This window comes from Acanthochromis polyacanthus, chromosome 11, assembly GCF_021347895.1.
Source record: "Acanthochromis polyacanthus isolate Apoly-LR-REF ecotype Palm Island chromosome 11, KAUST_Apoly_ChrSc, whole genome shotgun sequence".
NCBI classification, from domain to species: domain Eukaryota; kingdom Metazoa; phylum Chordata; class Actinopteri; family Pomacentridae; genus Acanthochromis; species Acanthochromis polyacanthus.
The window spans coordinates 24,390,588-24,408,519 of NC_067123.1; the positions used below are offsets into that span (position 1 = coordinate 24,390,588).

Consider the following 17,932-nt stretch of genomic DNA (forward strand, 5'->3'; position numbering starts at 1 on the left):
GAGCTGCTTGAGTGGAGGATATGAAGAGCAAAAATGCTTTGAGGGGGAGCTGCAAATGAGAGCGAAAATGGGAAAGAAATTAAGACTTCCAGTCGAGGCGGTGGAAATGAGCAACAAATTGCAGCGATGTTCGCGCTCAGAGTTATAAAGGAGTCAAAGACAAAAATCAACACGGCTAATCGTGTTTACACGGGAAGAAACTGAAAGAAGATGTCACAATACAACTGAGAAGACCGGATGACTGCCAGGCGTTTTTTAAGCAAACATTTGAAATGATGCAGATCATCAGAGAAGACACAGAATGTTGTTATAGCAACAAAGGATGGCAAAAAAAAGTGAAGAAGGTATTGATTAGTGCTGAGCAAGTTATTTGGTTGCAGCTCATGCAGGTCATATTTCACACCATGCGAAGACCAAACATGAAAGTCCACTTAGCAGTTTACTAATAATGTGCAGCGCATACAGGGAAATGCCTGCATGCATGACATTTCGAGGAGGTGGATACTTTACAGCTGCGTCTGAACTGCAAAGAGGTGAAGCAACGCATCACTCCGTGGGTTATTTTTCCAAAGTGTTGCAGTCTTGAGGTGTTGTGTCATTTATTCACTGAAATTTATATTCAAGGAAGTGTAAAAGGGGTTTTTTCCGGGCAGTTGCTGAGAAAATCTTTCAGATTGCACTTGTGACATGCAGCTTTTCTCATTCCAAATGTCATAATTCACATTGATATACTTCAATGGAAAGCCAGCTAATGTGGGTTCAGCTGCCTACTCCTTCCTGGCTCGCGTTTAAATGGATGTGAATGGATGTGACCGTGTGGCTTGTGTGCGAGCGAGAGGAGAGACAATGAGCTCAGTGTTCGAGCTCCGCGGAGCCTGCAGCCGGCCTGCCTGGCCAACCTTACGCCCTGCACGAGACAGCTGTTCCTCTGCCACAGAAATGAGGGGGGGGCATGGCCAAAAGAAAGAGGGCAAGAGAGACAGAGAGGGGCGAGGAAGAAAGAAAGACACACAGAGAACAAACCCGAATTGAAAGATAAAATAAGATTCAGAGAAAGGAAAAAAAGGATAAAGAGAAATGAAGGAAACTTTTCAGGACCGTGATAGATCAACTGAATGTTACTCTGTGATCATAGCTGCTGAGAAAACACCTGAAAATACTGCTAAATAGTTGGAATATATCAATCGGATCTACTGCAGCACCAATAGTTAACCTAAATAAGTTGATCAGTTTGGAAGTAAATAATGAAAAAAGCTCCTGTTGAAGCTGTGCTACTTCCTTCATGTACTTTACTATTAATGCATTTCAGTGGGACAGCAGTGGTAACCTTTACTTTGAAATGGAATTCTCCACAAATGATTTGTAGTTAGACAACTTTAGCTAAAGTAAGACTGACTCTGTGGAGTTTATCTGCACTTTGGAACAAAATGTCATTTTGAAACTGCAGCGACGTAATAAATGTTATCACGTTACTAATAAAGCTTGATAGCAGACCAATATCACATCATGATAGCAACTAGCATTTGCAGCAAACTGTGATTACGAAACAACTTTTTTGGGGAAATACTTCAAATTGGACGAAATTTTGATTTGGCAAAATACTGTATCTCTTCGTCGTACAACATGTTATTGATACAATGGTTCCAATATTGATTGTTTTTCTAACTTGCATGATCTCTAAACTAGAGGTCCATCAATTATCTGCTCCGAGATTCAACATCTCAGATTTTTGGTACTGTTTCTGTTTTTTTTTTTTTTTTTTTACCAGTCACAATCAAATAAACTTATCTGCCATTAATATGCTGTGGTCATGAGTAAAGTCCCGCCCACAGCACTATCTGATTGGTTGCACATGACGAGTACCAGCCAATCGGCGATGAAGCATAAAAGTTAAAAAGATCCGTTTTGATTAAACATACGTAAGACATAAATAGACAAAGGAATATCAACAAAGTTTTGTGTTTGTATTTGTCTACATTTTGACACTAGAAAGGTAATTTTTTTTAATCACAAATAGATGTTGGTTCTGAGTACAGATTGTTCATTTTCTTCACTGCTAATTGGCCGACCCTTGCTTTAAACAGATTCCCATGTCCAGTTACATACGAACACAGTCATCTCTTCATGACTGCTCATAGAGCTGCTTATCAAATCATTGAGGGTCAGCAGAAGCTAACAAACCTGGAGTAGAGAAGATTAAACTCTGAACAGGAAAATGGTAGACAGTGGAGCAAAGCAAAGAGCTAATTAACTGAACTGCCCTATTATTCATATTGAATTGTAACGATAATACACATACAAAATAATACACACATCATGGGCAATGTATCGTGACAGCATCATATCGTTAGCTACTCTGTAATTCTCACCTCTCACACATCTTCACCATGAGAACGACACAAAACAAAAGTCGCACTGAGAGACGGCATTAAATACATTCAATTATGTGATTACCAAAGAAAACAAGGGCTGACGTTGAAGCAGCTGGAGTTATTAAATACTATGGAGGCATTTAACTTGTTTTGCGCAAAGGGAAAAAGACACTGAGTGAAGCTTTTTCCAGCAGCGCAGCATCTCACTCAGCTCATCTGACCGGGAACATGTTAGCACGAGTCAGCCACAGTTAGAAATTTACATTTTTTCCTCCACTGAGCGGTTAAAGTCTCTCCTGAGTGTTGTACATCAAACAATTCAATAAAGAGATGCATTGAAAAGGGAGCGAAAAGCTCTCCAACCCAACAACCTTGGTCACTGCTTGCCAAGTGTCGCTTTTTTTTTCCTATCCGTTAGCTCAGTGGCTAATGGAACAATGGGTGTGACTGCAAATCATGGCACCTTCATTTAACCCTCCTCTGTCAAGTGAGGATTAAATAAAAGATGTATGAAAGGCAGCTGACAGGTCACAGCAGCTTCTTTCATTGCGGGCTTTCTGTTCATCTGATACAAAAAGCTCAGTTTTGTCTGCAGCTTCAGCAGAATTCACTTCGTTATAACGCACACAGATTGAACTCGGCCTCCATGGGTGAATCCACTAATTGCCTTTAGACAGGTTGAATGCGACGGTGTGTCTGTTGCTATGAGGTTCACGCATAGTAACGTATAATCTCATAATCCTTAGGGTGTAATTAAAAGTTGCACAAGCCTAAATAAGACGTTGAGCATCCTGACTTTCCTACAGAGGTTCACAAATGTTGCAATCAGAACAGTAATCTGAGTGTGCGCATTGGAAACAGTCAGATCAGCACATCTATGTAATAATTCAGCAACGCATGACAGGATTTGTAAATCAAACCGAAGTTTTATCTCATTAGCCTGTGTTTCAGTGAACCCATGATGATGTAAATTGCATTTCAGTGTAATTTAGAAAAGACTTCTACTTGGACTGTTTGCATTTACAGACAACATTTACTGCCATAACCTCTAAAACGCAGAGATCTTTCCTCAAAAGCAGCTGGAGGGTCAGTTATAACCAGTCGGCCCTGCTGTGGAGATAAAGACGATGCAGTTCATCCTTATTCTGACCTCTGATCGAGGGGCTACACACAAAGCTGTAAGCCGGTTTTACCCCTCCCTCCCTCCGATTCTTTTCCTCTGTTACACCTACAACCGAGTACCTTTCTGCCTATTTTTTCTTTTTACCCCTTCTATCCTTCCCCTCAAGGCACCATCCTTCAACAATTTATCCCTCCATCTTCTCCTCTGTCTCTCTGTGGGGAATGGCCCAGTAATGCCAGACTAATAAATCATTCATGGCGTAGCCCCACCATCCCCACTCTTCTTCCTCCTCATCCTCCTCTATCCTGCTATCCTCCTCTCCCTCGCTGCTTTACTGTAGCGGTGACCACAACACCACACCCGCAGACTACAACACACACACACACACACACAAACACACACATAATGAAAATAAGAGTTCATCAGCTCGCTTTTTTGGCTCTCTCCTACACCAGCTTAGATTACTTAAAAAGATTCATCATAAATCGGACGTGGGAGGCAGCATTGCTGGAGCTACAATACAAACGGAGACGTCAAAGCCCAGACAGGTCATAGCCACACCAGACAGATAGAGAGACAGTGGGAGGGGGAGAGAGAGAGAGAGAGAGAGAGATGCACAATGAGGGAGAGAGAGAGGAGGAGGAAGGGATGACTGCGAGCAAATTAGAGGGATCTAACACATAGCTGCACAGTTCTCGTGTGTAGGATGTGTTTAATACGCAGATAAGCAGTTGGTGTTGCTGCATGCGTGTGTAATAACCTCTGGCCAGTAATGAGCGCAACCTTTGAAAGAATACAAACCCCTCACCACAGTCAAACCCTGGCGACATGACCACCATGTTCCAAATTTATGACTTAAAGGAGAATCAGCCTGTTCCCGATGAAAGACCGCGTTCTTTCCAATTTTATGCGACAATAAGGGCCGAAATGACGCGACAGCTTTCCTGCTGTTCGGATCTATTTTTTACATTCAGCAGAAAATGAATAAGCCTGACAAATCCTCCTCCCTTTCACTCCTCATGTTGTCCTTTAAGAGAATACGGCAGCACCTTCAGTCACGCACGCATAAAGCCAAGGGTCATTGGCCACCAAAACGTCCAAACACAACACTAACCGCAGTAATGCTGAATGCGTGTGCATGACCTGTTAAATTGCCCCCCAGGGCCTCTGATGGCCCTTTAGTGTGATACCCCCTCTTGCCCCGCCCACACACAACCTCAAACTGCCTTTTATTTTTTAACAGCCTGCAGTGAAACTATTTATTTTGTGGTAACAATGTGTTATTAGTTAATCCATTGAACATGTGACTTTGAGGAGGCGTGAGAAAGCCGCTCTTTGTTTGGAGAGGAGGACAGTGTTGAGTAATTCAGATCTTTCACAAAGCCTTAACAGAATCATACTGGTGCTTTGGACTAGACTCTGCTCCAGCGGTGATCCTTTTAGATTAGTTTACAACTTCCAAGGCAACAACTGTTCTGTTATTTCACTTTTCAGTATAATTAAACTTTGTAGATATGTGAAACGTTCTTGAAATAGAAACCCTGTGTAAGTGAACATTCAGTTATCTTTTGTTCAGAGACAGCTAGTAGCTCCAATCAGCTGTTGATAACTCTTCCTTGCTGATGCATTCAAGTGTTCCTGGGAAGCTAGAGTAGAGCCACACCAATACTGAACAGTATGTATATGCATGACCGTTCAAAAGTTTGGGGTCACCCACACAATTTCATGTTTTCCATGAAAATTCACACCTTTATTTGTGTGTTAACATAACAGCACAAGGGTTTTCTAATCATCAATGAGCCTTTCAACACCATTAGCTAACACCATGTAGCATTAGAACACAGGAGTGATGGTTGCTGGAAATGTTCCTCTGTACCCCTATAAAGATATTCTATTAAAAATCAGTTGTTTCCAGCTAGAATAATCATTTACCACATTAACAATGTCTAGACTCTACTTCTGATTAATTTAATGTTATCTCCACTGGAAAAAAAAACACTTTTCTTTCAAAAATAAGGACATTTCTAAGTGACCCCAAACTTTATACATATATATATATATATATATATATATATATACACACAATCTGCTACATGTGCCTCAATCAGCTCCTTCTCTAACATGTTCAGCATGAGAAAATAAGCAAAAACATATCTATCCATATTGGACACCATATACATCAATTCTAATATCGCAGTCGGGCCCAAAACTAAAATATCCAGGACACCCACAACATTAAAGATGCACTGCTTGTCTTCTCAGGCAGTTTGTTAAACAGAATATCAGAAATGTATCAAGGTTGAATCACAGTACTTGTGAGTGCTGATTATTATTTAATTAGCATTGTAAGAATTGCATCATATTTATTTTGGGGCTTTTGTGTTTCTGTGTTGCTAGAAAGAGGCAGGAAATGCAGAGGAAGTGAGCAGCAGAACTGCATGCAGTAAACAGTTTTACAGTCGAGATTTGACTACAAGACTACAGTTCATGTAGTCTCACATACCCACAGCTATCTCTACAGTACCTATTATCATTCTGCTAAAGGTGAATAAACACCTTGGCTTCCTTGGATTTCTCTAAACCAATCACAGTTGTCTTAGTTGGCGTTCAGTGCAGGATGCAGCAATGGTGTCCCTGCAAAATAATGTCGGGAGAATTTCTTTGCACACTGTGATTCGAGCACTGTCATCAAAATAGTTTGCTCACTGAAAGAAGGTTGATGTTGCCGCTTCCCAAAGTGGTCATCAGGTCACCCGGCATCATAGCGGATCTTAAAGAACCTCATATTTATAACCTTACGGTGACAGCAGCAAATGAAAAGTGAGACACAGACGTCCGCAGTACATTTCACTCCAATAGTACAGGCAGTATATGAATGATGATCACAGTTTTAAGGTATACTGATTGCACTCTCCTCACATGAATCACTCAGTCCATCCACTTACTGTCACTCTCCATGTCAGCTGTTTCTTATTACCAATAATGCTCTGCTAAGTGTTGCCAGTAAGTGATGCCTGAATCAGTCATCCTCTCCCGTGGGGTGATTAACAAATGTCCATCTGCTCCAGATGATCAAAAGGCCGATGAAATCCTACAACTTGCTGATGTATTATTGTTGGAAACACATTAATGCATTTCTCATTTCTCTGATGAAAGTTGCCTAGATTCCACCACACCTCAACCTGAACCCCCTTTCATCACGCTAACTCCGGCTCACAACCCACCACTAGCAGGATGTGCACAGTTTTTGCATGAATTCTCGGAAAATTCTTTGAAGCCAGGGAAGTCGTATCATTTAAGAGCAGCTGTCAGTCGTCTGATCCACGTTATGCATCCAAGATACCCGCTTAATACATTCCCCCAAAGTAAGCCAGGCTCAACACCGCTGTAGCACAGGTCTTTGAGGGTGTAATCTTTTAAACATGAGAATGAACAAGTCAGACAGACAAATTTAAGCCCATGTAGACCTCTTTGAGTCTATTGTATTTGAATTAATGGCCAATATAACCAGCAAATTAGACAGAGATGGAATGTAGCCTATGCATGCAGCACAAGACAAGGAGCCTCAGGAAATTGAAAGCAAAAGGGCATGGAGTCCATTTAAATTTAGTAAAACACATGCTGCACTGTACTACTAACCTAGTTCTGGATTCAACGAACACTAAAAATGGTGCAGCGGAGATTCTCTGTGTCAAATAAGAAGACTTTAAATAACTGGCTAAATTAGGAAATCTGGTGAGATGATTTTGTTACATATATATGAGGCGATGGGCGTTAAAATCAGTCCCACAGTGTCCCATAATTCCGAATATTATCCTGAGGGACCCCTGCTGGTCCCTGGACCCCACTTTGGGAAACCACGGGTTTACACTATTTGGCAGAGCCTCATTCAATGACAGTACAGCGAGGCACTTGTGTGTTTGCCATAGATAGCATGTTCATTTAATGAGTGAATAATATCCCCCTGCATGTCCAATGAACTGTGGGCTGGGGGCATGGGCCAGGGGCAGGAGGGGGTGATAGCAACACAATAGGAGTGTTAGGGAGTGTGGGAACCAATTCTCCCCGGGACAATAGACACTTCCCAGTGGCCACAGCGTGCCCATTCACTATCAGCTGCTGGGCCGGCGTAGCGCGGCGCTGAATATGCACCAGCTCAGCACAATGCTGCTTTCTCCCAAACAAGACCAGACTGTTTCCTATCCCAAAGACAACACAGGGCAGCTCTAGCCTATACACAGCCTCATTCTCACATAAGCAGTCTCTTTCTCACTCACTCCGTGCCTGCATGTCTCTCTCGCTTTCTCTCGCTGTCACACACACCAACAGGAGGGTAGCAACAAGGCCAGGGATTGTGGAGATTGTGGCTGGGGCTGCCGTGCCGTAACTAGGCCACTGTTTCTCTCCACCGCCAGAGCTGCTGGTCGTCGAGATATTCTGGGCTGAAATGTTATTAGCGTAACCCAGTTTACCCACTACCAGGTGACTGCTGGAAGAGGCGCTCCCCACAGGGACAGACACCGTCAAGGACGATGCACACCAAGATGTGGGAAGAAGGAGGAGCAGAAAGGAAGGAGGGTGAGGAGGAAGGTGGAGGTGAAGCAGGAGAAATGAGATGAAAGGTGTGATTAGCCGCTGAATCCGGCAGTCAGAGAAAATCACGGCTGGACACTGGCAGATGTGTGCAGCTGAGAGTTAGTGTGTTTGTTTCTGTGTGTGACCCAGGCGCTAACCGGTACCCAACCTTCTCCTTTTGTGTGCGTGCCCTCTGGTTGCTGTGACAACGGAGCCTGAGAACCAGAAGGCAGGGAGGGGCTGAGAGAGAGGAGGGCGAGTGACACAAGCGTGAGAGTTTTTAAATGTCGCCGCTTTCACACAAACACACACACACAGACGTGTCTCCATCGCTGCAGGAGGCATTACATTGACTTACATTCATCACCTGAGATGTGCCATAATGACAGCTTGCCTCGCCCAGACATAAACCAAACATTATATTAAAATTCAACCACAGAACAACGTGAGCGATGCAGGCGATACACACAGCCCAGATGAAGCAAGCAGGTATTATCCTGTGTCAACACAGAATGTAGCACTAAGATATCGACTGGATTAGCAATAAAAGTCAGTAATGGATCAACTATTATTTTATAGCAACATTTCATTGATCCCTACACTCACCCATGACTCATGAGCTCTCACTCTGACTGGGATTTATTCAGCTCAGGCTACATTACACAAGACATCTACACATTTCAGCTGCATGCAGCAGGCATCAAAACAGGGAATTTCTCAACATATTGTACCTTTTCCCTGATTCTATTCCTCAAATAGCATGCTTTGTCAGATTAATGACTTTATTGTAAATTAAACAGCATATACTATTACTTTGCATGCTTTTTATTTTACAACAGATGCTCATGATGCAGTCTGGATTTTAAAGTTACTAATTCCCACCATGCATCCAGTCTTGCATGTTAAGTCAGTCTTCTTGTGTGGAATTAATCAAGTGTATCTGAACATCATTGGGTTAAACTGAGTGGTACGGTTTTAGAACAACACTATATATGTATCTGCATTACTTGGAGATTTTTCACAAAACAAAAGCCAGCGTGTAGACCCATAATATGACATCAAGCCAAACAGAAATATGACAAACTTCCAAAGCTGGAGCACAATGACTAATCAAATTAAAAGCTTCCACTTTATTGTATTCTGGAAATCTGCTGTGTGAGAAGCACCTGTGTCAGCTGCAACCCAGCTTCTATTAGAAATGTAACCATTTTAAAAGTAGTTTAAAAATCACTCAATAATTTAAGTTTTATAAAACATACGACACATGAGCTGTGCACCTTGACATCAAGTAAGTCTGATTTAATGCACCTGAATGTCACAAGTACTGAATTACAGCTGAGCCCTGTCTGTGCATGAGTTCTTGGAGACTTAGAAATATACTTCACCTTTATATTTACTGACCTGATCTCTTTGTGTTTAATGCATTAATAAGTGAATTTATTCTTGCATTCAGCTGCATGTCCTTGCGGGGTCTACAGGCCGCTCAGACTGAAGCTAAAGCAAATCAGACACCTTAAAATCCGAGCTCCTCTGCAACTCCAACACTTTCTGAGAGGAGCTTTCGAGTTGAATGTAGATTCGATAGATCTCTGACTAGAGATGGTAGAAGGAACAAATTATTATATTGAAAATTTAAAGCCATTTTCATGTTTTAGCAGGTTTTGCTAACAGCTGCTATCCGGCGCAGCAGCAGATATTCGACTTTCTGTAGATTCTCAACCATTCAGCATTACCCGAGATGATCCTCTGCTTCTTTGCTTTAAAATCTGCACTAACTTCCCCGACAAGCACATCTTTTATTCGGATTATTCCAACAATCCGAGCGTCATTTAAAGCACAATGGCTGCCATGTCAAGGACTCCCTGCGCATTTCCTCGCGTCAACACGTTTCCTACCTGCATGGAATCGGCGCTGATTATTTCGCCCTGAAGCCGTTTTCCGAGCTCGATCGCCAGTTTGGACTTGCCGGTGCCGGTAGCTCCTAAAATCACCACCAGAGACGGGACCATCGCTCTCTGTAAGGCGCGCTGCACGCTCAGAGTGGACGCCGCCATGATGCTGCCTCCTCGGCAGCCCAGCTGACGGCGCCGCGCATGCGCGTTTGGGAAAGAGATGACAGATGGGTTCTGTTGCCAAGGGAATGAGCAGTTGTTACTGTGGCAACGTGGATTGATGGGGGGATTATGTGGGGTTGTGTATGTGTATATATGAGTTTATTTTATTTAGGATATTTTTAGTATTTCAGGCTTTCTGCTGTGAATTCCGCTGATTGGTTCCCACAGTTTTACTACTGGGTCACTGCAGTGTGGGTTATTCTGGCAACAAGTCATCATAATTGATTTATGTTGCTTTCATGCTGCATTTGAGCAAACATCAGATTGCTGGCTTCATTTACGATATCTGTGAAATGCTTTACGGAGACAATTTCATCAGCATTAGTCGCCTATTGTTTCTATGGAAACTGTCAGAGCTCTGCAGTAGTAGAGCAAAGATGCTTGTTGCCATGGTTAAGATGCCAGGAGGGGTTACCTTGGAGACTGCTGAAAACAAATAGTGCATGGGGGAGAGGAAGATATATGTTCATTTATACAAGCGGTTCTAATAGGTGGAAGAAAACGTGTATTGTAATAAAAGTCTGACCCAGGTCAAAATGAGACATAAAGGGATGCTATATCCAGATATTTGTGATATTTGTAGCCATAAGATTTCTTCTTTTTTTTTTTTGAGAAGGAGACAAAGAGACCACACAAACAAGTCATTATTGATGTCAAACCAAGAAATTTATTATTTTTTCTGACTTACTCTTCATACATAGAGGCTTATGAGGTACAGAAAATAAAACAAAGTGCTGAGACAAGGCTCCAAAATCACCACCGTTGAACTCACCAAGTAAATAAGCAACGTCCACTGCTGCTATGACTGTGCCACAGCAGAGACCAGTGACCAATACAAGTCAAAGAAAAACAAATAGTAAAAAAATCTGTGCAATCCACTGCTGTGGGTACACCATACTCGAGCAAAAAAAAAAAAAAAAATCCAATCAGGGCTACTGGTGGTTTGTGCTGAATTAATTAGCATTTTTGAGGAAGGAAGAGGAAGAAGGGAAACAATGATATCTTTAAGTATTTATTCAACCCAATCCATCAGGACTCTGACGTGTTGCTCCATTTTCCATGTCTGAAGTGACTTTTGAGGTTATTTTATGCATACAGCATGTTATAATAGGGGGCATTTTTCTCAAGCGCAGCCTATGGCCCTATCACAAAAGCTACGGGCTGCATGGATTTTCCTGAGTGCTTATAAAGCAGGGCATGCTACTCGTCATGATAGAGTCATATACAGTACTAGATCCAGGGCTACAGTGTTGTCTGTCACATGGCTTACGGGGCAATAGGCAGCACCAGGCTTGCAAAAAAAAAAAAAAAGGTCACCAAGGGCTACACACAACCAGAAGTTTAATCGGTAGATCCTCTTAAGTCCCCACCCTCCTCCACACCACATCTAAGAGTGCTACAGCTACAGTGACTGGATTAAATACAAGAGCATTCAGGTGCTTCCCACTCCAGAGAGAGAAAGCAGAGCACACGTACCAATTTTCAGCACATAACCACCAATAAAGCCCCGCCAGCTACAGTAACGAAAACAGTCATTAGCTCACACTGAAACACAACTCGGTAGGAAAATATAGTATAAAACTTTTGTCAACTCTGACTTGTACAAATAAAGAAACCCCAGAGACAGAAAAGTAATGAGCAGTAAAACAAGTAGGCTTTGCAAAAAAAAAAGAAAAAAAATGTGACAAAGTGGCTAGTGTGATCAATGTCCAAAGTGTTTTATTTTGACTCTTTTTCATAATCATTTTATTAACAAAAATATAAGCTTTGAGTTATCTTTGAAAAGCCAGCAAGCTTGGCCCCGGTTTAAGATGCAGGGCCCGAACAAAAACTAGGATGAGTATAGTAGACAGCTCTGGTTTTGGTTTGGAAGGGACTGTACAGTAAGGGTCCTATATACATAACATCCAACTGGATAGCCTACATACATTGAAAGGCTTCTAAAGGCATTACATAAACAAAAAATACAAACATATCAGACAGCAAGATGAAAGAAATATACAGTTAGAACTCAGTGGGCTTCATTCCCAAGCAAAAAAGATGGCCTTTCTGATGTTGTTCAAACACAGATTCAATTTAAGCCATTCTTGAAAAGTTTCTTTTTAGGCCATTAACTGAAGCCGACATTCAACTTTTGGCTGGTCTCCATGGCACAACAATAATAAAGTCTTCAATAGGGTTTTTGCAGATTTTTTTTCATGAAAATCAGTTGAATCTCAAACAATGTCTGCATGGCAACATATTATTTTCTCCAAATAATTCTACAAGAACAGGCTCTTAATGTGGGCATGATGCTGCTCTCCAAACATCTGTGATGCAAGAAGGAAATACTGAAGTTACCAGTGGAGCCTGCAGGCACAGAGGTTTAAGATTTAACCTCGTCTGTTCCAGATATGCAGAGTGACACTGTATCCTTTCAGCTGCAACATTACTCTTGAAAGTCTCGGGCATGAATGAAGCTAGAAACTCTACTGATGAGGAAAAGGAGCGAAGAAACAACCAGGAACAAACAGAGAAAAGTACAGCTATTGTGAGATAATGACAGGAAATAAAGAGAAATAAAACAGAGCAGGGGAAAAAAGGCTCAACTTGAAATTTACAAGTTGTGTGCCAAGCACTAAGCAGCAGAGGACCATAGAAGAGATTAACTTTGCAGGGGGGGGTTTACAAAGAAACTTCAGGGAGATATCACAGCTGTGCAAGCACAACAAGCCCTGTCACAATCAAGGAGACCAGTGCAGCCGTTAACAGCACAGTTGAAGCAGTTTATCAAATAAACACTGCTGCAGTCACAGCAGGCCTTCCTGCAGCAAACAACAGTTTGGAATATTTTTCACAAGGGGGGATAAAACAGTTTGACAAATCTATACTGAGTGATCATGGACATATCAATCTGCCCATAAAATGCCCCATAACATCAGTCCCTAGCTTGCTGTCCTGACGGCTTGCGACCTTGTCAATCACTCAGAAGCTAATGTGCAAACCACAAAAATAAGAAAAAAAAAATTAAATCCACCCGCACTATTCCAATGTGACCAACTCAAAGTGAACATTAGTGTCTTTTCTCCTTCATATAGTCCCCATTCAGTTCTGTGAGTGTACGTGTGAGGCGACAGCTGATCCCGTCGTTCAGGACCTTTTGAGCTGAGCCAGCCTCTGCAGCAGCTGCAGCTGCCTGGCTTTCAGCTGCTTCCTCTCCTGAGTCTTCTGCCTCTCGCTGGCGTGCAGCTGCTGCAGGTACTCCGTGGCCCGGGTCAGGATCGCCACTTTTGGAGTCTTGGGGCAGTCCGCTAAGCCCGGGATCTCGTCCCGCAGTGACAGAAACCGCGAGCGCAGGTCATTTCGTCGCTTGCGCTCCAGGAAGTTGTGCGCCTTGCGTTTGTCTGTGTCCTCGCAGTCAGACGACTGGGGGCTGGAGAGGTGGTGGAAGGAGTGGGGCTTGGAGGGGGAGCTTTGATGATGGGAGGAGGAAGAAGAGGGGGGAGATGAAGGCGACGAGGAGGAGGTAGGAGACGAGGCGCTGAGGTTAGGGGACTCCGACCTGACTCCCGCCGCCGTCACGTGAGACTTTCTGCTGTCCAAGTTCAGGGGGGCGTGGCCCGGCCGGGGCTGCTGGTAGTGAGAGTTCTGGTGGGGCTGGGTCACCTGAGTGGAGGCCTCCTGCCGGACTCTCTTGCGTGGCGGCTCGGCCGGCGTCGGCAGAGTGTCCGGGGAGGGGGCAGCGTAGTTGTGCTGCTGTTGGTGGATGGAAATGTGGAAACGCTTCATGCCAGGGTCGAAGGGGTCCGCTCGCACCGTTATGGTCACCGGCTTACGGGTGTTGACCAGACGACGAGGTTTACGCTGCTGCTTGTGCTCCACCGTCACCACATCAATCTCCTCCTCATCCTCATCTTTGTCATCTTCATCATCTGAAAAGAGATATTTAATAAACTGAATGTTTCAGGAACATTTTAAAAAGACTGCAAATGACAGCTGATTTGAAAAAGTGGGAGTGACATCAGGAGTGACTGAGCAACCCCAGTGGACACACTCACTGTGGCCTTCTGCCTCCTCAATCAATTACACCCTACTGTAAAAATGAACTCACAACCTCATGAAATCAGCATGATCACTCTCCCTCTCTCGGAGAACACACACTCACAAATGCTCTGAATCATCATTGCATTAGGTCAGCTCCCTGAGTGGAAATTCCCTCTCTTCATTCATGTGGACAGAGTGAGGATGAGAGGCAGAGACAGGTTGGGTTAAAAAGCACTCAGGTGCAAATCGACAATGCTTCAACTTGTTAAAACGAGCCCACTAATATTCAGTGTGTTTAAAACCATTTGCTGCTCCGTTTACTGGTGTGAAAACTGGGTATTAAACTTGACGAAAAGGTCTCATTGACTTGATTCCTGCAAACTGACTGGACTCTTGGGAGGTTTTCAGCGCTCTTGTAAAGTGATACACTCTTTTAAAGTAATTGCACTTGTGTAGATGTGACTGCTCAGAATCTCTATACGATGGGGACGGACAAAAAGCTGCCTGTCTATTATTCTTAACACAATTCATGTGACAAAAGATGACATCTCATATTACAAGGCACGCGGAATAAATTCTTTCAACTAACCCTATAATAGGCCTTCAGTGAAGCTGAAGCACACATTTATTTCCTGCGATTGCTCATTCTCCTCTTCTTTGAGCACATATTATCCCCTGAAACGGTGTGAAACGCTCCCTCCAACTCGTTTCAAAGAATTCTGCAGGCCCAGCCGACCTCGTAAATGGCTAATCCTGCTCTATTCACAGCCCGGGCTGGCTCGGACCAAATCCACCCACTGACACAATTGGCGCCGCAGCCTGTTGAGCGCAGGAATGCAGCAACAAGTTCCCTTTGTGACATTCCACACACCATTATGCATGGTCCAAGCTCAGCATCACATGGCAGCCTACATACCACACTCAATCATATGGGTTCAGGGGATGGAAAATGGGGAAAAAAATCTAAAGTCGGTCTTTAGTAAGGGAAAATGTAGGCTAGACATAACTAAAAGAGGCGTGATTTCTTTTCCTTCCCCTCCTTTGCCTCGGTGTTACATAAAGTTCCAATAAGCACCACTCTTTATTGAATTCATGTCAAATCCGCACCGGGGAGCGTGGAGAGGATATTGTTATCATAAGTCAGACTGGAGGAGCAGGGAGAAGGAGCAGCTGGTCTGCTGGAGCCCTGCCAAGGAGCAGATGTTTCAATGGGCGTGTCTCTCTCTGGGCTTCAAGCATGTGTTGCATGCACCAAGGTAACGCAATGCAGTCATCATGTGCCATGCCAGCCATTAGTGCCAAACCAAAGCGGAATATTGACTAAATTAGTCAAAATGGCATGATATTTCAGATCTCATACACTCTCAGTCACAATTACAGAAACAATAATTTGAGTGGACAGGCAAAGAGAGATTACAAAGTGCACACCTTTTAGGAAAATGTGAAACAATATAATCTTTATGACCACTAAACTAACTAAAATAACACACTGATGCTCCAACTCAAACTACAACACAGCTTCTAGTGGCTCTTCCTCTATGTTTAAAAAAAAAAAGAAGCCTGAGTTGCATATTTCGTGTGCTACTGACCTGATGAGTCGGTGTGTGACTCAGAACCGGAGGACACTTGTTTCTTGCATCCACCGGTTAACGGGAAGGTCAGCACCGCAGCCGGGTCCACGCAGTCCGCAGCCAAGCCGCTCAGGGCCGAGGTGTCTGCGGGGGCTGCACCCTGCACCCTCCCCGGGGATGCGACTGCAGACCCGGCGGCGACTTTGGCAGCCGTCCCGGGACAGGAGGCGCAGCGCTCCCCTACTACTCTCTCCAGCTGCTGTCCGGCCGAGAAGCCGCTCCACATGCAGTCCTGGATGATGATGGAGCTCAGGTTCCCGAAGGAGTCGTTGGCTGTGGTCAGTCTGCAGGGCAGGTCCTGCTGCTGTTGTTGCTGCTGCTGCTGCTCGTCCTCCTGCCCCAAGAACTGAGAGACCCACTCCAGTTTATCCCCCAGAGACGGGCACAGCAGCCCGACCCTGCCCGACCCTTCCACCGCCCGGATGGGGGACATGGGCGGGGTCGGCACCAGCTCGAATTTCTTCCAGATGTCCTCGCTGGGCGCAGTGGACTTGAAGAAATCCTCGTCCGGGTCGTGGTCGTCGTAGAAATAATGCTGGTAGTGGTCGAGGTGGTCCATGTCCCAGCTCTCATAACGAGGCGCGGTGGAGCTGATGCCCGGCATGGGGGCTGCAGGCAACGGGGTGAAATCACTCCCTGTTCCCGGTGTCTGCAGAGACGCACAGAGCCAAGAGTTGTGTCAGAACTGAGCCTTATTCTCATCCCAATAATCCCACCGCTGTCTGAGGGCTCGAGCATAATGCAGCTATTTTGCATACACCATAGTAGTTTGTTCATGGGAACCGGAGGCTGCTGCACTACCATTCAAGAAAAACAATGTGCGTAAAAGGTGATCATTTAAGGTTCCTGTTTACCAGTTACAACTACAACAGAGTAGAGAGTTGTAAAGCTGACAGACTGCAACAAATGGCGACTTTTTCCCAAAAGCATAAGCAGCTAATAAAGCCTCCTGTGCTTCAATACTGCAAGGTTAAAGTTAGACTACTCTGCATTGTTGCTGAGAAGTTCCAAGTTTCGCAACAGTGTTTCATTACATAACACTGTTTTAGTAGTATACTGTGACAGCAGGCAGAGGAGGGGGACTGCTGCTCACTGCTCCAAATTCCATTTAAATACATTAATTGGACAGACAGGTACCCGTCCAGTCTGCCTGCCACATGGACCCGGTTCGGACGGGAGGGGGTCGTATGTAAAGTGGTTTATTTTAGCTCCTCCTCGGTTCAAACTCCTTATCAAGCTCAAAGAATTCAGCTGCGACTACAAAAAAAAACAAAAAAAAAACACCGATCAGTTAATTAAGCAGCAGGCGCGCAGGAAAAGGCTTGAAACTTTACCCGGTTTGATCTGAAACACCTATTCCCTCTGTTTGTAGTAACACTTAAGAGAAGTTGCTGCGAAATGTTAAAAAGAAAAGAGTTTACCTGGCGTTGAGAGTGAGAAACCTGTCTGCGTCTTCATAGATCCGCCGTGCGTAAATTTAAGTCTCCATAAAGCAGCAGCAGGCGCAAGGATTCCTCCCGAAGCGTAAACGGCGAGATTTTCCCCGCTTTGTGTCTTTTTTTCTGTTTTGTTTTGGGGGTTTTTCTCAGGTGATAAACAGCCTCTAAAGGTAAAAGAGTCCGTTTGGTCTCGGTCCCACCACTCACAGGGCTGGATAGAGCGCTTGGCTGTGGTCACTTTCTTTGCAGACTACTGCACTATATGATCCGGGTGGAAGGAGAGTTGGCTGTTATGCATAAAAGGCGGGTCGTAGTAGCAGAGCCACGCCTGCTGTTTAAAGGAGCAGTGCACTCAATACTCAGCAGCAGCAGCAACAGCAGAAGAGAGTTATATGACACTGATTTCACAAGATGACTGCTTTTGCAATGGGCTAATTATGCACACATAACAAGAATGTGTGAGAGTGCAAACACACTGGTGCGAATGCATGAGCACCTGTGTGTAACCGGCATAAAAGAGCGATTTGAAATAAAAAGGAGGCCGTCTTCCAACAGATAAGCAGTCGCTGAAGCGCGTGTGTGGTCACAGCGATTTCACGTGCACATATGGCTGCAGTATCTGGTGTCACTCATGCATCTCAGAGTCTCTGTGATC

General features: G+C 44.1%; 2 protein-coding genes across 4 annotated transcripts in view; both read right to left on the reverse strand.

Moving 5' to 3' along the window:
* The window catches only part of trit1 (tRNA isopentenyltransferase 1), a 49,574-nt gene extending 39,415 nt beyond the window's left edge, over positions 1-10,159 (reverse strand). For all 3 annotated transcript variants that reach the window (XM_051955785.1, XM_051955784.1, XM_051955786.1), the window contains exon 1: positions 9,966-10,159. In XM_051955785.1, the coding sequence (XP_051811745.1) occupies positions 9,966-10,124 (159 nt within the window). In that variant the 5' untranslated portion in view covers positions 10,125-10,159. The remainder of the gene's footprint in view (positions 1-9,965) is intronic.
* Positions 10,160-10,828: 669 nt separating this feature from the next.
* Positions 10,829-17,666, reverse strand: myclb (MYCL proto-oncogene, bHLH transcription factor b). Its single transcript, XM_022197804.2, has 3 exons — positions 17,260-17,666; positions 15,797-16,487; positions 10,829-14,095 (listed from the first exon to the last, which is right to left on the reverse strand). The coding sequence occupies exons 2-3, from the start codon at positions 16,440-16,442 to the stop codon at positions 13,314-13,316; spliced, it is 1,428 nt and encodes a 475-aa protein (XP_022053496.2). The 5' UTR covers positions 16,443-16,487; positions 17,260-17,666; the 3' UTR covers positions 10,829-13,313.
* Between the last annotated feature and the right edge of the window lie 266 nt (positions 17,667-17,932).